At 47.8% G+C, this 25,820-nt stretch overlaps 8 protein-coding genes across 8 annotated transcripts; 6 read left to right on the top strand and 2 right to left on the bottom strand.

Moving 5' to 3' along the window:
• Positions 1–2,197: 2,197 nt before the first annotated feature.
• F5891DRAFT_984502 (uncharacterized protein) lies at positions 2,198–3,945 on the top strand (the record flags this gene model as incomplete). The annotated part of the gene is made up of 4 exons (XM_041377449.1): positions 2,198–2,564; positions 2,649–2,693; positions 2,744–2,812; positions 2,861–3,945. The coding sequence occupies 4 exons, from the start codon at positions 2,198–2,200 to the stop codon at positions 3,943–3,945; spliced, it is 1,566 nt and encodes a 521-aa protein (XP_041220621.1).
• Positions 3,946–5,298: 1,353 nt separating this feature from the next.
• Positions 5,299–5,628, top strand: F5891DRAFT_934981 (uncharacterized protein; the record flags this gene model as incomplete). Its single annotated transcript, XM_041374033.1, has 1 exon — positions 5,299–5,628. A coding segment is annotated over one exon (330 nt), but the record flags the coding sequence as incomplete, so codon positions are not given.
• Positions 5,629–6,478: 850 nt separating this feature from the next.
• Positions 6,479–6,963, top strand: F5891DRAFT_1254064 (exocyst complex component Sec6; the record flags this gene model as incomplete). Its single annotated transcript, XM_041369939.1, has 1 exon — positions 6,479–6,963. One exon carries the CDS (start codon positions 6,479–6,481, stop codon positions 6,851–6,853), a length of 375 nt encoding a protein of 124 aa, XP_041220623.1. The 3' UTR covers positions 6,854–6,963.
• A 763-nt stretch (positions 6,964–7,726) lies between these two features.
• Positions 7,727–9,236, bottom strand: F5891DRAFT_1194554 (uncharacterized protein; the record flags this gene model as incomplete). The annotated part of the gene is made up of 11 exons (XM_041367949.1): positions 7,727–7,857; positions 7,889–7,913; positions 7,963–8,046; positions 8,096–8,224; positions 8,275–8,341; positions 8,396–8,489; positions 8,538–8,575; positions 8,624–8,730; positions 8,786–8,915; positions 8,965–9,142; positions 9,200–9,236. The coding sequence occupies 11 exons, from the start codon at positions 9,234–9,236 to the stop codon at positions 7,727–7,729; spliced, it is 1,020 nt and encodes a 339-aa protein (XP_041220624.1).
• Positions 9,237–10,417: 1,181 nt separating this feature from the next.
• On the top strand, positions 10,418–10,594 carry F5891DRAFT_960668 (uncharacterized protein; the record flags this gene model as incomplete). Its single annotated transcript, XM_041375757.1, has 1 exon — positions 10,418–10,594. A coding segment is annotated over one exon (177 nt), but the record flags the coding sequence as incomplete, so codon positions are not given.
• Positions 10,595–13,047: 2,453 nt separating this feature from the next.
• On the bottom strand, positions 13,048–15,363 carry F5891DRAFT_1175777 (RNA dependent RNA polymerase-domain-containing protein). Its single transcript, XM_041365735.1, has 7 exons — positions 15,319–15,363; positions 14,843–15,258; positions 14,750–14,791; positions 14,633–14,696; positions 14,189–14,537; positions 13,726–14,134; positions 13,048–13,656 (listed from the first exon to the last, which is right to left on the bottom strand). Exons 2-7 carry the CDS (start codon positions 15,218–15,220, stop codon positions 13,417–13,419), a joined length of 1,482 nt encoding a protein of 493 aa, XP_041220626.1. The 5' UTR covers positions 15,221–15,258; positions 15,319–15,363; the 3' UTR covers positions 13,048–13,416.
• A 3,407-nt stretch (positions 15,364–18,770) lies between these two features.
• On the top strand, positions 18,771–19,254 carry F5891DRAFT_1194556 (uncharacterized protein; the record flags this gene model as incomplete). The annotated part of the gene is made up of 3 exons (XM_041367950.1): positions 18,771–18,811; positions 18,862–19,178; positions 19,226–19,254. The coding sequence occupies 3 exons, from the start codon at positions 18,771–18,773 to the stop codon at positions 19,252–19,254; spliced, it is 387 nt and encodes a 128-aa protein (XP_041220627.1).
• Positions 19,255–25,066: 5,812 nt separating this feature from the next.
• Positions 25,067–25,596, top strand: F5891DRAFT_1060040 (uncharacterized protein). The gene has a single exon (XM_041362855.1). It carries the CDS (start codon positions 25,214–25,216, stop codon positions 25,454–25,456), a length of 243 nt encoding a protein of 80 aa, XP_041220628.1. The 5' UTR covers positions 25,067–25,213; the 3' UTR covers positions 25,457–25,596.
• The last annotated feature ends 224 nt before the right edge of the window (positions 25,597–25,820 follow it).

The following is a 25,820-nucleotide window of genomic DNA, read 5'->3' on the forward strand; positions in this document are numbered from 1 at the left end:
TAGGATCAAGGCTACGCAGCGCGATGTTGGCATAGTCAAAGAGGCCGCCATCCGGCATCAGGAAAGCTCATTCTCACCCAACACTCTAACCAGTCCCTCAGCGCCCCCAGAATCTGCACCTCCGCATCCTATCCACGATAACAGTGTTGTGGGAGGTGATGCATCGTCTGCTCTTCCTCAGGGCAATATTCGACATACATCTCCACATCCCCATGCTCCCGAGCCTCCACGTCCTGCACCTCTACAGGACATGTTTTACAATCCCATAGAGGCACAATCCAGCGGATGGTTGGCGCAGCAATCTCATTCCTTTGGAGTGATGGATGATGCATCGTTCACGGCACTGCTCATGGAGACGCAGGAACATTTTATGTCTTCTGATGTTGGCTCGGATTTTGCTAACCAGCCACCCTCCTTACATGCACCCTCTTGTGACCCTCCGGTACCTCAAAGTGTTGGAGGAAGTTCTAGCCAGATCGCACCTATGATTACCAATATCATCCCACCAACACCGCTGAAGGATGCTGGCCCCCCTCCTCGTGCCTCCCTGCATGAGCGTGGTGCTTTCATCGATACTGGAAATGTCGATGACTTGCTCTCTAATCCTCGGGACAGCAAAGATGCGCCTGCCTCGACATCAGGCCAGTCATTTGTCCCTGGACGGAAGTCTGCTGACACCAGTTCAATCCTCGAAGCTGCTTTCGTCGAGATTGAGCAATCATTCCTCGAGCTCTCAGGGTCGACATCAATTCCCGTACAGCAAGTCATCAACTGGTTTTTGAAAAGTCGAGGTCGGACGACAGTCAGCACTAACTTCTGGAATCTATACGCTCGCAGTTACTTCAAGGATCACACAGAGCAAGAACTTGCACGAGTTGGACTTAAGCTTCCGGCAGATGGAGGCTCTCCGGGTAAGTTATGATCATATATGTTGATGCGGTACTTACGGTTCCATCGTGAATTTTAGGTATGTCGATTCGGACGAAATGCTATGACCTCTTCAAAGAGGCTTTTCCAGACACATACAAAGATATTCTCTCCGTCCACGATGAGGTAACGATCCTATCCGCCACCCCTCAAACAGTCTCTCAGCGTGGACAAGAGTTTCAAAAATACTACCGAAGGATGTTTAGCATCGTAAGTATACTTCCCTGGCGTCTCGCTGCTCGCTGTGCCCTGATTGTCTTTCATTATAGGCTGATGGCACTGCTGCTAAATTTGGGTTTGAGACCGCAATGGTCATCTGTGGTGGAATTGTCAATCAAGATGCCTCCCTCGGTCAAGTTCATACTACACCAGGCGCTGCAGACGTAAGTATCTTGAGAGTGATATTCAACACTTTGATCGCTAATGCTGGTTTGCTAGTTCTGGAGTATGCGATGCCGAGCTGATGGTGACACCATCATCGGTCACCTCAAAGCTCATGTCTAGTAAGTCTCATTCTGCGTCTTACCATTATCTTTTTCTTACTCATCTTCCAAACAGTAATAAAAGTTCACTGGCAGTGGTAGAAGATGCCTTCGATGACTTGCCTGAAGATGACGAAGAAGCCTCTTCTAAGGATGCTGACCCGATTCCTTCAACTGAAGTTGAGGGTCGTGAGGAATCTCTCCGGTGGCTCAAGAGAGAAATCGCGAAACGAGTCAGTAAGTAGCTATTCTAGTTCTTTTCGGTTCAGTCTGACATGCTCGTTTAGCTGACCTTGGCGGGAAGTTTGCATCTGATAAGAATTTCCCCTGGAAAACGATGCCAAGCTCCTTAGCATCTGGCGGCCTGAACATTGAAGGGTACCCTGCGCACAAGTGCCTCATGCCGGGTGAATCTCATGATCCGACGTCCAAAAACAACAAGGGGATAGGTGTATTGACGTATAAAGAGGTTGCAGCACTTGTTGATGCTTACAAGGCTGGCACTATGCGCGTGGTTAAGTCTTCCCATACACACAGTAAGTTTTGTCTCTATTCAGTAGCCCAATTTTAACAATGTTTTCGTAGTGTCCTTGATCGAATCAAAAATGCCAGTTATCATCGGGGAAGCTCCTCCGTCCACCTGGGAGTACCCATGTGCTCGTCGCATGTTTGCTGATCGGCATACAGATTATAGTGGCCCGGATCGCGTGGGGACAAGCGCCGCACAGACCAGACTCAAAAAAAATAAGGCATCAAAAGCTCGTGATTTTGAGCATCCAGAGGGGGTCATGTATCCTCGCCTTTCTGCTCATCCCGTTAAGTTCGTTGCCAACGGCATTGCTAGGCCACCCCCTCCTTCTCGTCCCTTTAAGGTCGTTGCTAGGCCCATTACCAACCAACAAACTCCCCCTCCCGCTCGTCCCTTTCAGGCCGCTGTTAAGTCAGCTGTGCCAATGGCTTCTAAGGCTGCCATGCAGGAAGTCATCGAACTCACATCAGCTTCGGAAGGCTCGAAGGACGCAACAGCAGAGGAACCAGACACTGAATATGAAGATGATTTACGCGGGAATAAACGGAAATTAAAGTCAGGAAATTCCTCCCGGACGTCCAAGAAGCGTGCTTCCTCAGAGGCTATCATTGAACCAAAGAAGGAAGGTGTGCGTTTCAAGGCGAAACCACTGAAACCATCTCCTTCCGATGCCTCTCCATTGAAGGGGGGTCCGCTGTCACCGTTAACAGTGGGGTCTTCTTCAGTTGACGAAGAACGCTCATCTGGCAATGAAGGTTTGTGCTACACGTGTCATATGTCTTTCCTCGCTCACCATCTTATTCAGCTGCCCAGCCAGTTCGACCTGCAATTCGCATCCGGGACGGTACTTCCAAAGTGCAGCCAAAATTCAAGGGTACGTATCTGTTTTTGGATTTACTCGTCACTGACTTGTTTACTACAGCACTCCCAAAACCAAAACGTGTGGCAAAGGAATCACGGACAGCCATGCACCGTGTACACCGAAGGATGTATACGGTCGATTCGGAAGAGGAGGATGCTCCAGGTCGAATTGACTCGGAGGTTACAGCGGATGCTGGAAAAGGTGCTACCACGCTTGCAGACCCTCAGCTCGATGCTGCAGCTCAGCCAGTGAACCCTACCCCGATTACACTGGCCTCTACTACAGAGGACAATGTCTCCGGGCAACCGGAAGTCACGCCCAGTGTGGCTTCACAACCTCAGAGCTCTGAGCCACCCCAACCCTCAAACAGTACGATCCAGACAACGTCTTCCCCTTTCACACCTAGCAACGAGGAGAATGGAAATTCCCAAGCTCGATCTATCAACCATCCATCTTCACGTCCTGCTGGGCAGATGCCCCTTCCACAGCCTGAGCCGCTTCAGACTGATATTCATATCGAGGGAGCCGAACACTATGCACGTTCTCCATTGTTTTCACGTGAGGCTCCCATCCCACGTGAGGCTTCTTTACACATGCACGAGCTTCCCAGTCATCCTCGTGAGCCTTCCGTGCCACTGCGAGAGCCTCTGCTTCGTCCTCGCGAGCCTTCCGTGCCACTGCGAGAGCCTCTGCTCCATCCTCGTGAGCCTTCCGTGCCACTGCGAGAGCCTCTGCCTCATCCTCGTGAGCCTTCTGTGCCATTGCGAGATCGCTCTGTACACCCTCGTGATCACTCTGTGCGCCCTCGTGAGGGACCCTCCTACTCACACGATGATGCTCACTATCGTGATGCACATGACACACTCTATGATCGCAATGGTCCCCCTCGCACCCATCCTCATCCTTCTGGCATCCTCAATCCACATGGCCTTCCACGCACCCGTAATATTGAAGAAGCTCGGTACGGTCGTGCACCCATGGGATTCAATCATCCAGGCTATCCTTCTCGTTACGGCTCGCCTGCTGAAGGATATGACGACCGCTATGATGACCCTAGGTATCCGTCAGACTCCTACTATCAAGACATGCGCAGTCATGACCGGAGGTACTATGGGGATAATAATAGATGGGCAGACCGCCGCTGATACCTACTAACATTTCTCTCTCGCCCTTTTAGTGTAATGACTGTCATTTTGTTACCTCGTGCATTGCCTCAGATTGGATGTAGTACCTCCTTCTGAAAAACTGTTTTAGTGAATTCTTGTATATCACGCCCAGCCAATGTTATGCCCGCAACTTGCAAGCTGCCTCCTGAGTTCTCGTCCCTGATGATAAATTTTTCGTCCAAGAATCCCAATCCCACTGTATCCTGGAGGTTCGCGTGGGGCATGGAATGCAAATAAATTGAATTGCTCTGAACTGTGGTACATGGTTCAAATGTATGAATACTATTATTACAGAGTGGGTGGGGGTGGAGCCTTCGCCAGAGGTGTAGGATGAAGATGGGGTTGCTGAGAATGAGCCAGGGAAGCCTCTCGGGAAGGAAATGTTCATGTTGGACGGCTCATTGACGGATGAGGTCAGTTGAAGTGTTTCGTTTGAAATCAGGTGCTTCAAAAGATTCGGATTAGTGTAAGATGCTGTGGGATGAATGAAAGGAATCATACCAGCCCTTCTCCTTGTCGAGCGTGTCGCCCATGTTCTTTGACAACTTCTTGAATTCGTGTTTGAACTGTTTGTGTTGAGCGACAAATGCGAGTTTAAGTGTTGGGTGGGCAGGAAGAGAGTGAAAATTGACTTATGAGTCACTAGGTGGTTCGTCCGGTCTAGTAGGGTCCCATCAAGATGAGGGAAGCAGGAGGTTTCGGTGAGACCAAAACAAACTAAGTGTTGACATCAGCGAAAATGAGCACAAACCGTCGAAGGTGGGGTATAAAATTTATAAAAAAATTCAATTAACAGATGAAAGAATGCATAGTCGAAGGATCGAACTTAAGAGTCTGCCAAAATCACAACACCACTACCACTTCACTACCGTGCCTCTGACTACACAGCGTGCCCATAATATATGAGGGCATTTGGTGTTCCATTACTTCGTCCGTTGATTGTCAACAAGGCCATCGATCATCAACGGAATCAATTATCGATGGGCACACATCTTCTCAATGTGTTATCGATGTCGTTCCTCTACACGCCTCCCTCTTTCTATACCTTCATTGGATTCATGGATTTTACCCAGCTCGACTACATGCTCGAGCGTATGGCATCGCGCTACAAGGTGGACGCGCAGGAGGTGCTGGACAAATGGTTGGAGAAGCGAGAGGTCCGTGATCCTGAGGGATGGAGGCTCCTCGAAGGTATACCTTGCATCGTTGGAGGGTTGACGGCGCTTCTCGGTAAGTGTCACAGTCAGATCATAGTGTAGAACAGCTAAATATGTTACAGGGACCCTCGAAGGACGAGGGGGAAACTTCCCGTGGAAGACCCTACCTACCGTTCTAGCCCGTCGTGGCTGTATCCTCGAAAACTACCCAGAAGACGTCCTTATGCCCGGCGAGAGGCGTTCAACCCTTGCAAAGAGCAAGGGTATCCACGACCTCACTATCCATGAGCGCTTCAAACTTGCGAATGCCCTCAAGAATGACGCCCTCACCGTTAAATCGGTTGCAACAGACGCTCGCAAAAGTCTTACGACCTCACGTGTCCCCGTCATTGTTGGAGAAGCGCCCATAGCAAATTCTCTTCACACTCGTGGGCGACGAGGGTTTGCCAATGGACGGATTGATCGGTTTGGCCTGACCCGTCTGGCCAACGCTTCCTCTTCAAAATCTGGCGCCACATCATCTAATCGGCGCAGACTCCGTGTGTTCGTAGAAGTCCCACTTGCGCCACCCTCCTGGAGGTTGAAGGCGATTCAGCAACGTTCACCGGTCATTGAACCCGATCATAGCGACCTTGTCCCAGAGATCACCACTATTAAGGACGGCACTATTCATGATGAAGACGCAGTCAGCAATGCCACTACCGAGGACGAAGGAGAAATAGATGAGCTTTTCAGTTCGCAGCTGCAGGAACAAACATGATCTGTGAGCCTCTCGAGCCTCCCTCTGATGTTCACAAATTAATGTGACCCTCAGGAGCGCCTACTCGACCCTCGCAAACCTCCATTACATCCTCACGAGCCTCCCGTCACGGCATGTACTAATCATTGATATGGCACAGCATTGAGAGGGATAACGAGTGTATTTTCTTCTTCGTGGTTTGGATCTCTTATCGTGTCCGTTTCACGTCCATGTCTTCTTTGAGTTGTTAATGTCTCTGTCCCTTTCACACCAAATATATTGTCTGTCGCACCATCATGATAGTATTGAGATTCACTGTGTTCGAAACATGTGTGATAAAACATATAAACTAACTATTTTAAACAGCGAGGGTGCCGCATGGCCTCGCGTGGTTTATACCTACCCTCGCGAACCTCTGGGAGTACGGAGGCAGTACACTAAGGAAAGGGCATGGACCTCTTGCGGCAATTACAGGGAGCCTCTATGGAGAGGCATACCTCACAGGTGGGTTTGCTGCAACATAGAAACCCCACCTGATAGATCGTGAGACGGGCGCTTAAGTGCTGCCAAGGGTGCCCTTCAGCGCATCATCTAATCATAGCCTGACGCTAGCATCATGCACGATCTTCATGCCTGGATTAAGGAGTACAAGAAGAGCATGACAGAGTTGAATGTAGTTCCGGAGCTCCTTGATCCACCATTGGTCGGCGGCGAGCAGCAGAACCTTATCGAGAACTACTTGAAATTGATCGTCAAGAAGCTCGATGAATGGTCTGCGAACCTACTAATGAAGACAGAGATTCGGGAGTTCATCACGCGCTCGGATCCGCCTGGGGTGGACAGCGACGGACTCTTTGGTACGCAGGGCGCAGTTATCCTGTTCCAGATGGTGAACCAACAAATCGATGCAGCGACAGAGAGTGGTCAAGGAGCTATCCTTGCTCGTGTTGTGGGGTACTTGCCAACGACCAGATCTCAAGTCCGCCGATAACACCGAGGCGCTTTTGGGACGACTCGAGCCCCTTGTTTTAGAGAATTACTGAATGACGGCATTGATGGAAAATTGGATGTTGCGAAGAAATGCATCCAGACATTTATTAATATTATCCTCAACGACTTGAAGCCTGCGACGAAGTGACTTTTCCACCCAACACGGTACGACGGTATCATGGAACAGATCGTGCTTACGATGCGGAATTACATGGCCGATCAATCTTATATCAATCCATCGCTCCTCGAGCTTCTTGTTGAAGATCTGCTTGGCGCCTCCCTGGTTACTTATCCTTATCTTACTGCACTCGTCAAAACTACGCATAGCAGCAGCAACGGAGCGCATCAAAGAGGACATCAGTACTGTGTTCTCCTTTTTCAGCGCGTTCAAACCCACCAAAGAGCTCGAGCCATACTTTGAGGTGGTGGACTTGATTTTAGTGATGTTGGAAGCGTCTAAAAGCCTGGCTTTCGCGAAAGTACACGGGCCATGTATACCGTTCGTGGAAAGATTGATGAAAGTTCGAGGAGATTTCGATCGAAGTCATGGATAGCATCAAGCGAAAAGTAAAAGGCCTAACTGATCGTAAGTGATTCTATAAATTATGCTAATCGCAGCGATGCTCATTCTTCCACCTCAGCTCCGGAGCCGGCGATCATGAAGAAGATAACGGTTCAAAGCACGCTATCATGTTTCTTGCGGACATAATCTGAGTTGACATTGTTATTCATTTCCTTTCGGTTTCCCTGTCCATCGCACTGTATTGTACTCGCATGATATCCGCCATATTGGAATACAAAGCATCGTTTCATTGTGGCTTAGAGCCTTAAGGCCTTATGTCGTCTAAGTACATGGACTTGATCTCTACGTTATTCAGTCAGTCTTGGTCTTATCTGCAGCCGAGTTGGAGCGATCAGGTAGGACTGCAGCTACTTCATCTATCTTCTTAAACTGCCACGGGAACCTTAAGGGATAGTGAAAAGGACGCAAATTAGTCTGGGCAACTTGTGATGTAGAGTTTTGAGCGTGACATACTGTTGTCATTTGGGCTGTAGGATTCCTACGACAACGTCAGTCTTATATCAGTCTGTGAAGATGGATATACCTACTGCATGGTACGCCGGTGTCAGGGTTGTCATCTTATGACGGTTGCGCGCACATTCAAAGACGAAATGCTTGACTTTCTCTACGATCTAGAAGACGTAATCAGCGGATTGCACTTAACCTTGAATGATGACATACTTGAACGGGAGACAGGAATGAGCCCCACTTGTGCACCAGCTTCGTGAACATGCCGTATGGTCCACACTTCTCCACTTTGCGGAAACGACCAAAGACTGATAGTTCATCGTACGTCATGCCCATGTCCACCTATCGAGTGATCAGCACCATTGAGAGAACATTTTCGAGTGAATATTCACCTCATACGTTTGGACATGTGTCTCCGAAATTGGCTCTAGCTCAGCGGTCGGCATGGCGATCAAAAAACTGCAGAATATCAGGAAAAAGTGCCGATCCTAGTAGTAACACAGCTGTACTAACTCGTCCAAGATGGGAATTTCAAACGCATCACGAGCGTAGGCAATGAACTTCTTGAGATCAGTCTTACTGATGCCCGCAATAGGATTGATATCAGCTGGTATTAATGTTAGTTCAGTTGGCATTTCTTTCGAGATAGGCTGACCTGCTGAACAATCGTATTTTGTGAAATATCCGTGGAGACTGAACCCTAAGTCAGTCAATTGTCACTATTCCAGCCAGTCGACATACCTTTCATCAACGTTTGCACTGCCAAGGACGAGGAGTGCACCCTGTCTGCCTCGAACCCAAGGAAGTAGTTGAGCGAAGAGATAAGCAAGGAGCATCCGTAACTGTGCCTGACAGCAGTCATCAATGAATATCTAGATCCCGATTCATAGTACTTACCTAGACGTCCTGCAGCGCCAAATTCTCTGCGCCACATCTGCCATGGGCTCTGAACCGAGGTCGCATACCAGTAACGAACGCGAACAGGTCACGGACAGAGGTGACAAGAGTGTCTGTGTTCAAGTCCATATGGTAGCTGGATTTATTTTTAGTCGAGCGTCTCGAGGACTAAAGTGTCTACATACCTTCCGATCGCTTCTGAGAGGTCCTTGACCCTCTTTCTCGTTTCTGCGCTAGAGTTCTTGGTGCCCACGCAACACGTGTGGAAGATCTTGTTGCAGAACTCATGCGGGTCCAAAGGGGTATGAACCGAGTCTTCCGGCTCTCCGACCATTCGTCTTGTATCAAGAATAAGTTGCTTGTCTGATTGAAGCGATCATTTTAGCCAAAACGCCAAATCTAGCAGATGAATGACAATACCTCCCTTGTGTGCAGCCTCAGCCACGAGGCGACACATGGAATATACCCACTATAGCGCAGGAATCGATACCTCCGCTGATAGGGACAAAGTATCCCTGGATACAGCCCTTTTGGAACCCCGTGTGGCATTTGCTCTCGGATGATTTTGAGACTAGCATCCCGGAAAATATTTTTGAATGCGAGGTCTGACCTATGAAGTGAAGTCAACATTTTGTGCTACAAAATCGCTTCTTACAAACCGAGTGAAAGTAGAGTCTTGCTCGTCGAAAATGGTTGCCGGCTCATTTTGCCCGCCGCATATATTCTCCTTCCTTACATCACGTAGAGCTTCCCCTCTGCACTGGGAACTGCACAAGATCATCATCTTTCAAGTGGCCCAGGCACCATTGGTACCATATCCTGTCGAATCCTGTTTTCATTTCGTCATCACTATCGTGCGGCAGATAACCCACACGATCCAGAGGTGTCCCTAATGCGACTGGGTCAAAAGATTGTAGGGCACCTTTGAAGAAGGTGACGCTCTTCGTTCGATCAGCGATACCCTTCCATAAAAGCCTATGCCCGCTGTCGTTGATTTCTAAACCGGACTCGCTGGCTTTGCCACGGGATCGTTGAGGACATCTGATGTGACACGTCCGATACCTGCGCCGACTTCAAAAGCTCTCACATGCATAGTTTTGAACGGAGGGGCGGAGAGACTCCGAAACTGTGATGAGACTGCCGATAATTCAGGGAGGAGATCGAGGAGGGAGCGACGCGATCCAAGATAATCAACACGAGGAAGTGACTGTTACTAATACTTCAGTACAGACATTTGTCGGCAGGAAGTGAACTCATGATTTACTGATGGAATTATTATGTAATGACAAGTGCTTTCTGCGTGGCTCGTCTTGTAAAAAGAAATTCTGTGAGTTTGCGTCTAGTACTATTCCCTATGATGTGCAAAGCAATGCGGCAATTCGAATTCTCGGATGGTACCGTGATACCCAGCGGAACTCACGTCGTTGTCGCTACCCATGCACCTCGACAAGGAATACTTCGAAAGCGCATCTGAGTTTCAACCTTTCCGGTTTTCACAGCGGCGCGAGGACAATGGAGAAGACCCATAAAGCCTGCTAGCTTCCACAAGTGCAAGCTATATTCCTTTTGGGTATGCACATCATGCTTGGTACGCTAAATTTGCCCGATCTATGGTTTTGAGTTCTCATTCACTGGTTTTGTCAGCCCCGGTTGCTTGCTTCTAGTGTGATGAAGGCCATGATGGCTTATCTTGTGCTAAACTATGATATTAAATTGGAAAAAGTTGAAGGCGAGCGTCCCCCAGATGAGTGGTTTCTGATGAATTGCTCTCCCAGTCGGAAGGCCGAGGTTATGTTTAGACGGCGACGGCCCTGAATGTATCGATTCCACACATACACACTAGACACCCAAATAATGCCCACATTGTTTACTATTTCATTATTTCCAGCAATAACACACCGAATGAATTGCGTGAAGAACCTCATTCTTGACCTAGGCTGAATACCAAGTCAACTCTAATGACATAAAATCAAGTTGTATCACCACCGATGGACAGGCCAAGGTCCCATGAATAGAGTCCGATATTGTCACTGATGGTGTTTCAAGTGTGTTGTCACAACACCGTTTATGTTTCATAGCTCTCCTGAAAATCTCCGTTGTCGAGGTCTTATGGCTGGTCAAAGTTGTGCCGAAGACTCGGGGGCCATCGTAATAGAAACCATGTGTTCAAAGTTTCTGGTGTATATTAAGTCGTCTTGGTAGGCGTGATGGTGGTGACTATGAAAGAGTTGGATTTAATACATCAATTACAGGGTGCAAACTTCAGGGCCGTGACTCACTTGGCTCACTGATGTGTATATAACCAACTTAGATCGTCATATTTCTTGCCCTAAGAAGTTCCACGAGATCCTGGAGCAAGGGGAAGTTTACACGAGTGGTAAATTTGGTGCTGACAGGTCATTTACCGTCCAGAATGTGAATCGAAATTTCTTGGATCAGAATAATATCACGAGATCTCATGCGGCATACACCTCTGAAGACGGCATGAGATGAAAGCTAAATTTATCAGGATGAAGTTGATCCAAACAATTCGGGACGTAGAAGAACAAAACCATAACAAGAAAAGGAGATTGCACTGGTTAGTACGCAACATCAACAAGTCAAACGGAACAACTGGAAGCTATACTGTTTCGTATCAGGATCCCAATATGACCAGTTCCAATATCCGCCATCGTTAGCTTCGTCTTCTAGCTCGCGCGCAGGGGAAAGCAATTGTCTCATACGATTCAGCAGTCACCTAGCATCTAATAAGCAACGTGTGGCTTAGGAAGCAATCGGTGACCTACGATTAGATACAGGTATACTGCATTGTTCAGGCTTCTGCTTTTGTTCCCAAACGTTCGTAAATCGTCGGCGAGGGGATGGCATCCGCTTGGATCTGGGGAAGGAGAACCTGGACCACCATACGTTCTTTGCTTGTATCTTTGTCCCGCACATTTTCACTCAGTGGTCCTATTTTGAGGGACACCTCGTGTTGTACATCACTGTGAGTCGGAGTAATCGTCAACTGCGTGTCCTTAGCGTCGTTAGCCGATACTACTTATGGATCCTGTACAACCCGTTAAAATTAACATTGGAGAGCAGGTCATATACTAGGAACTTACTTTGGCAAGATCGCTCGTCTCAAACACAAGTTTGCGCAAACATTCACACCTGTCCATGTTGGTCTCCAAAGTCCCAGCAACACCATCACTTCCACAGAACCGACACGATTCTACAAACAGTCTACCATAGGACATCTCTGACTTCGGTCGGTCAGTGAGGAATGATGCAAAAGCCAGCCGGTAGCTCGTCCGAGTCGCATTGATGAGTCGTCAGTGGGGCTCGCCACTACTAGTAGCGTCGTACCCAACAATACCCAGCCAAGGCAGTGAGTTCCAGAGCTCTTTAAGACAAATGTGTTGAATGTTTGTGAGGGATATAAGCCCACTAACTTGAGATATAGTCATCTTCTCGGGTCAGTCCCGAACCTCGTAATGTGTGATGAAGTTCCTCATTGTTTCCGATTCCCAGGTCACGGAAGTCGGCCACGCCACCAAATGGTCCGCATATGTACGCCACCGTGATACTAGCGAGTTCTTCAACTCAACAGTTGAGGATTTTCACGTGCCCGCTCAACTAACACATGGATCCAATGCAAATTATACAGAGCAGAAGGTAAAGGTCCGGATATTGTACGAAATTCCCAGACACTTGCTCCCGAGGTTTTGCGTTCCGCATTCAGGTCCCATTGCAAGCTTGGAAGAGAAACTTTCCATGGTATCACTGTGGATGAATGTCCTCACTTGGCACGTTTCATTGGCACAATTCTAAATGTCGTTCAACAAGGTGAAGCGCGGGCCGGAACGAGGGCTTGTTATTGCAGCATAACACTTCATTCAGGTAAAAATTTACATTAATCGTCTATCCCAGACCAACTACACTATTATACATTCTTTGTCGGATGGCGGCTATCTTTCAATGCTTTCTTCCTCGGGACCATGGAGATTGATATTGAACATTTGAACGCCATCGCATGTGATAGGCTATCATATGTCGGACCTTCAGGCAGGTGATACACAGACCGATCAGAGGGGTCCTAAAAGATGCTGAAATGTCAATGCCTTAATTCTATTCATGTCGATCTTTTGTATTATGGCCAGCATTATATGGCCAAAGCACTACGCTGATATATTACTCATTGATAGCTATCACGAGGCCTGACGCAGCAGAAATGCAGTACACAATGATATTTCAGATGCATGATGCATGCAAAAAAACTACAGGTTCTTACTACGTCAAATGCGCGGCAACTTCAAGTACGCCGGCTATAAGAAATACGTTGATCAAATACACTCTACCAGTCCTAACCTTCGCATGGATCCCAGGAGGTAGATCAAGATAATCACAGATGCAGTAGTACCGGGTTGTGCTTGGTTGTCCGATTTTACAATCGCGAAGCAAGGCTTGCCCAATTACATTCTTGGCTTTTACTCTTTGATTGACAACGAAGGTGCACTGGCTGTCAGACAAGTTCATTGGCGCCACGTATCATAAGGATAGATGCAACGTGTATTGAAGTACTTATGGGATGTAAACAAGACAACTGGTTCAATCAGATACGCCGATCGATATACCGTCATGAAAAACAGAAAACCTCAATCGTCTGTGTCATCCTGTGCCTGCGAAAGAGCCTGTGCAAATTTATCCTCGAAAGGGACTCCGCCTTGTACTCGCACTTTGATGACGCAAAGCTCTCTGAAGGCAACAGAGAACCCGAATGACTGGTTACGAGTGTAAGCATAAGATGCCATAATAGTCTTGATTTCTTCCTCGGAAAAAGAGAGTACGTCTTGGAACAACGGCCGCTGCGCAAAGTATTGCACAACTTTTAGGATCTGTTGTTCCCTAGGATCAGAAGAACGCCTAGGGCTCGAAACACTGTTTCGCATTGCAATGGCGCGTACCCAGTCTTGGTATGCCTTTTCGACATGCATTTTGGCAACAATCAGGTTGACTTGTAATCCTTGGAAACCAACATGCACCGCTTGTGTTGCCATGTAAGATGCAGATGTATAAGGAGAGGTGAGATGGGTATCATGGTCCAAAGCACAGGGCGAGGAACTGCGGAGGCTTGAGTACTTCTCGACAAACTCGTCACGGAGGCGATTTCCCTTGTCCACGAGGTCATCGAGGATGGAAGGTGATGATGAAATTCGCTTCACTGGCGGTAGGTCCTCTCTGGGAGAGTCGTTCTTTTTTAGAGCCACCACTTTGTAATATGGTTTGCGGCTCCCGTAAAATTTGCGGTGTGCCTCGAAAACATCGTGTTTGACTCGTAGCCCAGTCTTCTTTGCATCCAGGCACGTTGTAAACCTTCACCACATATTATAAAGCGAGCATGGTAACGACACAACTTAAAGTACTTACATGTATGCAAGTCGAACGGCTGTTGTACTGTCATAGCCATCTTGATACACAACTGCATCATGAAAGCCAGAATACAGTTTGTACTTCGTCTCCACCAGCTCGAGCAGTAAAACCTTTTGAAAAGCTATTTGAGCCTCTTTGTCTGAGAGCTTGGATACTCGTTGGTCAAAATCAAGAAGGTGTTTGATGTCTTCTTCGAAATCGTTCCTCAGATCCACGGGTGTCTCACATAGCGGAGCGCCGTTAAAGTTTTCAACGAGATCTTTAGACCAGACCAACACGACCGTATCTTCGAAAAAACAATCGCTCAAGAAAATAAGAAGCAAAAGAAGCTCACCCCCGTCACAATCTACAAAGTGGACTTGTGAGCAAATGTCTCGAAAATAAGCATGAGGAGAAAGTGCCGACCTCCACCACCCAAGTAGCTCGCCAGTGATCGCTCACCTTGCACCGGAAATATAATGACATCGAAGTAACTTGTCAACTTAGGGTGACTGACGGCAGTGGCCTGACCTATGTTTGATGACTCGGAGGCAATCTTACGAAAAACAGGTTTCTTACCTTCTGGACGTCCGAGGGCAGTCTCGTGGGATTCCTCCACACCTAAAGTGCTTACTAGAACGGGTCCTGTGATGGTATCCATATGGGTTTCACTTTCAGGATCACCGCGCTCTTGCTAAAGAGCGGGTCGAACTTTAAGGGGTAAAATCCTGCCTGGAGAAGCTCGAGGACAAATTCATGTAGGGAGGTTGGTTGGCCGCTATGGGGATTGCGACTTCGGGGATCCGAGGTAGTCGGTGGCTGGTCCAATACGACATCACCATCATCATCATCAATCTCATCACCCAGCTCCTCGTTGGGCCGAAATTCGCCAAGGCCGAGTGCACGGAGCTGGCCAGCAATGCGCCGCCGCCGCCGCCTGCAAATCACAACACGGTCAGCACGCTCAACAGCTCGCCAAACTACGAGCATTGAATCGTGGCCATCCCATTCAGTGAGCTGGCGCACTTCATTGTGCAGTCCATCAGCCATGAGTTCCTTCAAAATACCGGTGGGGACGTCATTGTGGGCTAAATTTACAAATGTGTCTCTGGATAAGCGGCTCGGTCCAATTACACGAGACGGCTCACTGGTAGACAGCTGTCGAACTCTGATGATTTTCCGACCCAATCAAGGCTACTGATGTCGCCCGACCGAGCCACGATCTCCTGCAGGAGCCGCCCGAGAGCCTCGTCTTGCTTCTCACCATAATCTACAGGCAGACGGACGCCAAAGACGCCAAACGACGAGTATGTCTTCCTGACGCGTGGTAACGCGGGTTGACGTCCAATGAAATTTTTCTCGGGCGTTATGCATACTGGAATGGAAGGCTGTATGGTTGGTTGGTCTATGCCCGTCGCGTCCTTTATCTCCTGCATGATTTCGACGGAATCCTTGTGGTTGGGAGTACGATCCTTATGATAAAGAGTCCAATTGTTCTGATAAAAGATAATGACTTTGGAAGCGATGAATTCCTAAACCGTCCATCCACGCATCTTTGCCAGCGCGCCAGACTTTGACGAAGGCGGAACATCAGACAGGTAGACAATCGTGAGCGCGGAATGATGATACCATACGAACGTGGAGTTGACCGATTCTTGGACTTCGACATTGTTGCTCTTGTCGATGCAGCATGTATCGCTCCATGCCCAGCTATACCCCGCATCACGAGCAGTTTCGCAGAACAACCGCAGCTTCTTCATTGGATATCCCGCAGCAGCGGTTCCTTCCCTTCCCACCTGTGTGATAGCATAGCATATTGCAGGTATCTCTTTACCACTTCTTCGATGTGCTCAACGTGCAAGTCTACATGCGTGATTGTTGATGACACAAGCGCCTTATATTGCGTGCTCGTTTGGAAGGTGTCTATCTGCGTCTCTCGATTGCATAAGAGACCGGTGTTGGTGTCGAGTACACGCAGCGGAGCGTTGTTGAGTCGGGCACCAATGACCCGTCGGATGGCGCGTTCTACTTCAGAAGATCTGAGATACTGCTGGCGCAGCTCTGGAGAAAGAGTTAAACATGTTTACGAATGCGTTATCAGAAACTTACTTCGTGTCTGAACATCAGGTGCATTGTCCAATATCGAGAGCATCGTGTGGAAGGTTTCAATCGCTTCACCATAAAGCGCCGCGTGCTTCAAATTGTATCCAAGATAAGACAAAGGGTCGAGTTCGATGACCTGTGTGTCGCTACAATGAGCATCGGTTAGGGGACAATAGTTCCCATCGCACCTTGAGTATAGGTAGATAGCCTTGTCATAATCATTTGCAGCGAGGGCGGAATCTCCGTTGGCAGCACATAGCACGCTACATTTTTGCTTGAATTCTGAGTCAAATGCAGGTGAGTATGATGGCCTCGGGTGACATCACTAAAACTCGCCATTGGACCAATCGAGGCAGTTTGCCTTCGCAGATTCATCAATGGCATCCATCAGGTGTTTATGTGCTTCAAGGACCCAATGAGCAACAGGGATTCCAGGTCCCAGCCAAAGAGCTGGACAAAGCACTAGGGTATGAAAAACATTATGTATGCATCGTCTTGACGCACCACGGTCAAGTCTTGGTATGCGAAATGAATGTATTTCGGTGAGAAAGCGTTTGAGTTAACAGCGGAAGTGTAGTGATCAGCGGCTTCGTCGTGATGCGCGCTATCGAAAGCTTTGATTCCGAGTTGAACACGTATGTCTATTGTGTAAGTTGAGAATATCAGGATCGATGACCGAGTGTGGCCGCATGACACTCACTTCCACGACACAACGCGCAAGAGGATCGACATAAGCGTCAGCCAGGTCTTTGATGAGCAGCATTGAAGAGTGCGATGGCCTGGAATACCGGATGAAGCGGATAGCATGGGAGACAGATTAAATGTACCTTGATCAAAAGAAGAGATTGCTTGGTTTCTGAATTTTGGTTCGTGAACATGGACGCAACGTCGAATGCTACCCTTGCTTCTCGGACATGACCTTTTCTGCAGAGGGCGATGCCTTTCGAGATAAAACCGATTAATGATGGTTTGATGTTGATTGACTATGTCACGGATGAATGTTAGCCTTCCATAAGATGACAATGATGGGTGGTTCCATCTCACCTTGATTGCATCCTCAAGGGAGCTGTCCAACTTGTGCTTCCGGGCCATAACGAACGAACGATTGGCATATGAAATGAAGTCGTTGGCGTTGGTGTGGATCTCTTGGGTGAGGAGCTCTTCAGCGATAGACAAATCCCCAGTTAGACATGCATCGCGGGCTGTTGTGATGTCAAGGATCTGTACGAAGGATTCTCGAATTGCGTAATGAGAGTCAGAAATGGAAACTCGCCTTTGAATGTTGTACGGCCCTTTCTAAGATCTTGTCATCACCTCCGCTGAGGATATGCTTGCCGTCCACAGAGAATGTGACACATCTTGCGATGGATGAATGCCGGAAGATGGCGATGGTCCGTCGATCTGAGAGCCGCCAGAGACGGACATGGGAGCCAGATACAGAAGCAAAGAGGATGCCAGCGGGATGAATGGCAATGTCGTTGATGTCAGTGTGGCCATTCCAGGGATGAATCGATGACCGACCTGCTACCAGATTGATGTGTCCCACTCCATTGTCGCATCCTGAAAGAAGGCGTGTGGTCCACGCGAGTGACATCCTCTATGATGATGTGTGACCTGTCAAATGTATTGAATTAGTCTCTAAATCATGCCCCTCGCGTGGTATCTCTCCTGCGGGGTCCCATAGACTTCAGAATATTCCTGCTGCATTTTATGACATAGCAATTGAATCCGCTTATCAGGAAGACTCACCAGGTTCTTGCTTTCAGAAAGGAATTGTCGTTGGATCGTTGTTCTCCAGGAGGTGCTTGTTGATTCCGCAAAAGCAACCGCCGTATTATGTTGCTACATAGTAACCTAGAAGCGTGCAGCAAGTGGTCTGACCGTCAGGGACAATACTTACTAGTGCTAAGTGGATCGTCATTGGGAAAAAGCTTACCAGATATTAGGAGTCTTGAGTCTTGACTAGTGATGACTCCGCCAAATGCTATCATGTTGTATCTGAAACACATCTGACACAATTTTCGTGGTACGGACTGTAGCTTGTCAAAGGTTGACCGTGCTGGGTTTGAAATTTGCTCGCGAACGTCGTACCCGAGGCTCTGAATCTCTGAATCTACTTACCCTCTAGTACTTGAGAGTTTCAAAACATCGTACCTCGAAATGTCTGTTAATGTTCCTAGTAGTAGTACACCATTTTGGGAGAAGATCATGCATCATGACTGAAGCAAAGCACAACCCGTTTTGAAACATGGTCAAAAACGGGTCATGGTCAGACGTACGGCAAAGGTCGTATAATGTAGGCGGAACAGCTAGTATACTATATATAAATCTTCGTTAACTCATAGATATAATAAGCTCATGCTCCACACAGCCTGTAAACATTTCCCGGGCATTCGGAGAGATCTAGTCACGTTGCAGACCAACCAACTCCATGTTTGTGGTGGTTACTATGCAGCTGAAATAGGGAAGGATGTCGCCCGGGTGTTATCACACGTAAATGACTCCTCGTAGAGTCAAAGTGTCTATCCTTGGTCCCGAGTACTTAGAGGATCAACTCGTGGGTGGACCCTCTCATGGACTCAACCAAGGCGGGGTCCCACGGGGTCACCTCATCGGGAGACCGAACTTGAAAAAGAAACCACGCTCGCTCACAATTTCGAGCGTGGTGCCCACCCTAACTCTCACACAGAGCCGTATAATCCACCCCCATTGACGCCATCCGAGGCCCTCCGCCTTAAACATCAGCACCTCCAATCCATCTCCGTCTTATCCGACCAATTTGGAGCAAAGATCGTCGATGTGAGCGAGAACAGCGTCATTGTCGAGCTCACTGCAAAAACGAACCGCATCGTTGCGTTCTTGAATTTGGTCAAACCATTCGGAATCTTGAAATCAGCTCAGACTGGTAAGTCTTGTCTTCATGTCCGTGCGAGTTAAGTTAACTGTCTGTAGGTTTTATGACACCCATCATGCATTCCTAGGATGATTCTGATGATGCAGCGGACGAGATTGGTGTTGTAGATGCTAGTTTGCTTCCCCTTGGTTAGGTGGTCAGTTGAAGCGGCTGTCGTGTGATATGTATTGATTAATATATATCATGCTAACGATTCTATATAGCGAGGAATCTAGAGGATTCATATCAGTTGTGATCTTGTGATTCCCTGATCATGAGCATGGTGGAATGATATAATCAACTAGCCACTGACGTCCAAGGTCAATATTCAATCCTAGAAGATATGTATATGCCGATACGCGTACATTTCTAGTTGGGATATACGAGGGGTTCCACCAATAACATTGATCTGGGGTTCGTTTTACATATCTCAAAAAATCCTCCAGATTCTTCTTTGCATCGTTTCCCTACTAGTATCGTCTTCCGTTTCCTCAGTCAAAGTTTTAGTTACCTACCCACCTCCCTCGATCTCACCAGCGTGTTTTTGAGTTGGTCTCGTTCCTTCGCGGTCCCTTTCATCCCGGACTTAGAGGGTCTGTCCCCTCTGCGTCCAACCATTTTTCTTTTATAACTTCAAACACCGGAGTCAGAACGCTACGCTTCAGACTGCAGATGCAGTCTGACACAATCAGACCTTCCCCACCACAACACGAAAGCAAATTAGCTTTCATCTTACTTACGGAGGCTTACCCGAATCCGCCTTTCCAAGTCTTCCTTTCTTCTCTCAAGTATACTTGTCCAGCCTGAGTAAAATTAGTATCAAACGTCATCGATTCATCCTTGTCTCCCACTGATTTTACCCGGTCCGTCAAACATCCACACAGTTATCATGCATGCGAAGCTGAAATATAGTGGTCGCAGTGTCGCACCCAGCGGAAACAGATGGTTCTAAAAGTTGTTCCGTCTTTTGCTGTGTTCAATCATCCCTCTGTTTGGGGATCCAAGTACTAGATGGTGGTATATCTAGCACAAATGTCATCGACATACGTGACGTCCACCAAGTCCGCCGCACCCTCAGATCCATCCTCCAACAAGATGACTGTAGTCTCAGTTGGTGGCTGTAGATCACTTCGTGGCGCATTTCTAGCTATTTTGTAGGTTCGTAACAGTCGGCTGTTAACGCTGACTCGGATGTCTCGATCTAACCTTTACTGTGATTCCGCAGTTGCCGCCTCTGTTGGAGTGACGTATGATTGGGGTGAGCATGACAATATCGATAACCTATAAATATTTCCAGCACTTACATTTGGATGTACAAGAGGTATGTTGATGCTATGACCGCAACACCCATCTCGCTAAGAAAGGTTTTACTAAATTACAGGTCGAACTGTTCTGGGTGAGATATACCACCATCTAGCGCTTGGATCCCCAAACAGAGGGATGACTGAACACAGCAAAAGACGGAACAACTTTTAGAACCATCTGTTTCCTCGGTTGAATTCTGATGCCATTTTGCTGCACGTCATCAGTCCATCAATCCAATACTGTCGATCTGTGATGAGAGGTCCGTGAGTCTGACACCGTGCCAAACATGAATGCGTGACCGGTTGACGATCAGACAAATCCAAAGCTGGACTATCACGCTGGAAAGGCAGTGTAAGACTTTATCGATTATCATTGATTGAGGGTATGTGCGTACAGGATCAACGACCCCCCTAATAGATACTATGTCAGTTGAGTACACAACGATGAAGGATATCGGACCAGACCACGCACCAGAGCTCGTCAATACCAATGTCAGACCCGGATCCAAGTTGTCTCCGGAAATACAACAACCGTGACCGCTGTTGCGGTGTTACCAAACGGTGAATGAGGATCAACTGCTAATAACTGGAACCTCCCAGTGCTCCAAACGAACCATGGAGTCGAGCATGCTTATATTTATAATATACACATTGACAAAGTCACGGTCAGGCGGTATCATCGTACTCCCGGTCTGCAAATCAGGTCTTCCATATATTGTTTCGACGACTGTATATCTTCTTTGTCGCTAAACAACCATTTCTACATTGTAGTCTGACTCCTCCCGGCGCAATGTTGTTTTCCTTTCTTCCGAACGAGTGACTGCATTCGCGGGCATCCGAGTCATCTCGAGATGCCGTCAGTGCTACCGTGACCTTTCTTCGCTTTCTTGGTCCTCCATGGAATTTTGTTACCTGTCGCTTCCAGAGTTCTGACGTGTCTTGCTCGAGTTGTCATAAACTGACAAAAATAACCATGGTTTCTTACCAGTAGTTAGTGCTGGTGCATATTGAGGACAAATGGAACGCTGAATGACGCCGAGGGACGACATAAGCCATCGATAACAGAAAATCAACTAGATTTGGAATTGAATACTGGTTACTGACATTTGACTGATACACGCACGTCTGTCGCGGTCTACTTCAGTGATGGATTTCCATATCATCTCAGAATCCAGAAAGCCGAAGTCTGAAATCTGGAAGACTTGAGAGTTGGAACGCACTACTATTAGTCTTCAGTGCTGCATTTCAAGAGAATAATCGAATGAGTTTATATTGATCATGTGAAGTGAGGTCCTTAAAGGCGCCAATGCAGAGTCCAGAGCATGTGGCCGGCAACCAAGAAGTTCCTAATGCCCAGAATAGAACCTAGACTCGTAACCATTCTGCCTACGTGCGTTCGCCATCATGGTGGGCATTTGTAACTTGATTCTCACAAGACTCGAAGGATCTCGGAGCCTGGCTGGTGAGTAGTGGTAGGATTATAATGCGAGTTTCTCACCAGTATGATGACCACAATACATTGGAAAGCGTACGCAAATACGGATGAACCAGCCGGCTGACTTGTCGTCACTAAACAGCGGGTACAAAAGTGTGTGGTAAGTTGGATCAGCCAAGGCAGCGACGGCCTATGAGAAAGCGTCAGTAGCCACAGCAGGCTAAATGATAAATGAATAGTTGTGAACATGGCAGGAGATGCTCGAAGATGATGAGGAGCAATAAGGGAAAACGGCACAGCGACAAAACGGAGGCAAGAAGCGGTTGGAGGCAGTGGGTGTTGAGAAAATCAGAGATCGTGGCCTCTGCAGATGGATGGGTTGTTGAGTGAGATACGTGACGGAGAGTCCTAAAAACATGTGCGATAGATCGGATGTGCCAAGTGGACAGATGGGATGATGGAGCAGTCTATTTAATGTCCTTGGTAAAATAAAACAAGAGAAGGGAGAATATACTTGCCAGCGCATGAGACTACACAGTGAGAGTGAGAGCATAGACGACCGGTGACGAGGTCAGCGACTGTGCCGTAAAAGATGGTGGGAACATAGCGGGGTGCTGGAGGGTGCGCGGGCGGTGGATGCAGTTGGATGCTGGAGTAATGCTGGAGAGTGTGGTTGGTATATGGAACTTGGAAGGTGCTCGAGGGTTGGAATGGTGTGTCTGGGTAGAAGCGGTGTGGTGGTTGTGGCATGACGAAATCAAATCTACATGTTTAGCAGGAATAACGCAATAAGATACATACCCGAGCATCTAATATCACATCCATGTCATCTAAAAAGTCCCCGGGTGGCACCTCTTTGAAGAAGTCGAAGGTAGGAAGAATGGAAAGGCAGGAGCTGACTCGCGAGCGGAACGGCCAACGAACAACACGCAGTTTGAGTGCGAATACTCGAGGCGGCTTAAGACTGGGTGTGAGCAATGAAGACATCAGTTAAAGATAATTGTCGAGTCGACTATACGAGCTGTGCGGGAAAGGAGAAGCAGTATGAACGGTCGGCCAAGGCGGACGCAGGTGATGGATACAATGTACATGGAGGTGATAGCGGTAATAAGGCAAACCACGAGGATAGTGGAGAGACTAGGCCCGGTCAAAACAAGGACAGCTACACTAGCTAAGGTTGGTGTAGTATGTTTGTAGACTTATGTCACGGTAGTACATACATAACAAATAACAAATACTACTCACAGAACATCTGGCTCGTCGTATTATGTAACAAGGCGGACTTCAGCTGGGACTGAAGTTTATCACCCACATCATATAACACAGGTGCGCGTCTATTCTTAGTACGCTCCAATGATTTCAGCCACTGTATTACAAACGCCTTCGTCTGACCAGTTTCCACGAGATAAACTGAATACAAATGGCCCTCCTTCGACAAGACCGACAGGTCACAGCAGGGGATGTAACGGGCGTCACTGATGCGGATGAAGGCAAACCGACTGCCAGCTTCACGCGCCTTGTGGGGGGCGGTTTCTCCTCAGGAAAGGCAACAATATTATTGATTCTTCCAAGTAGGTTGCATTGGCATAATTCCTCTTGCCAATTGAACTAGAGCATTGAGAAATACCGGAGTCACTAGCGATAGCCACTGTTTCATCGAATTGATATTCTGACCTGTAATGGATAAAGTACACTCAGCCAGTAAACACCTTGGCATCTACACTCGAGGGGTGATCTTCAAGTAAGCGAAACTCCAGTACATTATTTCATCAAGACGTTCCTGGTCTCCTGATTTCAAGCATAGCGCAATGGTGCCAGCAATTGATAGGCAACTGGATACTAGTGCTGTCGATTGATTGATGTTCAATCTAACAAATGGTATGACACAGACCTAACGAAACTGGGGATATCGCAATACCTACACAACCTCATCCTAGCATCCACTACGAGCGACGCACTCAGAATGCAAACCCTGTGGATGATCGGAACCACGCTGCAAAACAAGCCAGTTGCTCAACTCGCCGTAAGTCATCCTCCTTTTCAGTGCACCCTCTTCTTAACACGCATCTGGTCCATAGTCAAAATTTAATTCACTCTAACTAAAGTACTTTGTGTTCATGTGATAACATATCCGATCGGAAACCATCGCATTCGTTGGCAAAAACAGATACATAGATTGTTGCCAGGATTGTGTCGTAATAAAAGGATTGATATGAAGTTCTGGCGCTGCTATGATATGAGTAAAGTCTAGATTCATGTCAAATGCTTCCCAGATGTAATCTGCGTTTTTCTCAGGTGCCATCCACGAGGGTTTTAAGCGTCTTGTTCGCTCTTGTCTGAGTCCGTGGTGATATACCAACCTTGGAGCTGTGGCGAACCGCACTTAGTCTAGAATTCACTTGAACAAACTTATCGTAGTCCGATACATCGCGTGTGCATGAATCCAACTGCCTGAATTATTGCAATATCGGTGCTAAAAGCACCTGAGTCGGAAGTGAGAAAGAGGACGCAGTGATGAAATAAGCACTTTCCAATTATTTTCCCTAGTATGAAAATCTCGTCTATCAGATCTCTGGTATTCTTTGGCAACTCCAAGGTTAAGCGTAGCGCCAATAGTATCTTTCGTGAAGCCCGCAGGTAACGGTGTCGCGTAGGAACAATTATGCTTTGCAGCTGCAGGCAAGGCGTTCGTCCGAGTCGTTGATGCGCGACCCTAAATTACGAAGGACGAGATAAGAAAGATGCAACATTAAACTCCCTATCAATATGTCTATACCTGGTCTTGTCCTTCAGTCATGTCAATCTCTGATGTTGATGAAACGAAAACAAGCAGCTTCTGCTTTTTCGTCGAGGCGAGTTCTGCAGCAGTCAAGGTACCAATCACGTTTGGTGCACGAAGCCTTTCCTGTGGGTATAGCCAGTGCACCTGCGCAATACATCACCGTATGCATGTGAGAAAATAGAGTAGCTCACAGGCTGCCACTGTGCAAGATGACGTCCGCCTCAGCAGCGACTGGTGATCAGACTCGCCCATACTAAACAAACCAAGGCCAACGTCTCCAACCACCACCTCGAATCTACCCGAGGTGAGCCACTGCTCATCACAAACGTCCCGGTGACTGGACCCTTCTCTAAGGCGCGCCGCACCTTGTTCAGTATTGGGCGCACGCACGAGAAAGATGACCTTCCAAATCCTATCAGGGCGCTGGAGATCACACAACACAAAAGCCCCAAGATAACCAGTAGAACCAGTCAAAAACACAGCAACAGCACCAGACGCAAAGTCGCGGACTGGTATACGCTTTATAATGTATTCGTTGACAGTGTTGATATTGTATTTCAGTTGCGTATTCGGAACGATGGGTGTAGCAAGGGTAGTGAGGCGCAATTTGGTTTATGGACAGACAATGAACATGGGAGTTAGGACGGCGAGGTTGATCAGGAACGAGGCTTGGGCGCTTCACAACCTGCTAGAAGCTCTGAAGCGAACACGACGACATGCCAGCTCAAACTTCCAGTGCACTTTTGACCTAACGCTCGCCGTGTCTTGATATTAACGCATCGTGACCTGCCGAAGAACATATCATTGTAAGTGATAATTTTGGACTTTGTCAGATGAAAGCTGAAACAGAGCTCCGCCCAGATGTCTTCACCCATCGTTGGAAGACAGGAGACCTAGAGGATAATGCTTCGCCAGAAATTTGAGGGACACAACAGTTGGGTCTACGGTGCCATACATCTACCAGGCGGACAATGGATATTGACTTGTTCATTGGACGGCTCGCTGCGGGTATGGAAGAGTGGAAAATAGATAGGAGACGACTGGTGGTATGGACCATAGCATTATCTCCGGACGGGAAGAAAGTGGTCAGCGGGAGTGAGGATGGCGGAGTGAGGTTGTGGGAGATGGACACA

The sequence above is a fragment of the Suillus fuscotomentosus genome (genome assembly GCF_016647785.1).
Source record: "Suillus fuscotomentosus strain FC203 chromosome Unknown F5891scaffold_71, whole genome shotgun sequence".
In the NCBI taxonomy this organism is placed as follows: Eukaryota; Fungi; Basidiomycota; class Agaricomycetes; order Boletales; family Suillaceae; genus Suillus; species Suillus fuscotomentosus.

What these genes read in the sequence shown, in the direction of transcription:
- F5891DRAFT_1060040 (XM_041362855.1), top strand. Translation starts at nt 25,214, where the DNA reads ATGTATTCGTTGACAGTGTTGATATTGTATTTCAGTTGCGTATTCGGA.
- F5891DRAFT_1175777 (XM_041365735.1), bottom strand. Translation starts at nt 15,220, where the DNA reads ATGGCTGATGGACTGCACAATGAAGTGCGCCAGCTCACTGAATGGGAT. An exon ending in AGAGCGCGGTGATCCTGAAA is followed by an intron (nt 14,792 to 14,842) that starts GTGAAACCCATA and finishes TAAGCACTTTAG; the next exon opens with GTGTGGAGGAATCCCACGAG. An exon ending in GCCGTTCGACTTGCATACAT is followed by an intron (nt 14,135 to 14,188) that starts GTAAGTACTTTA and finishes TATGTGGTGAAG; the next exon opens with GTTTACAACGTGCCTGGATG.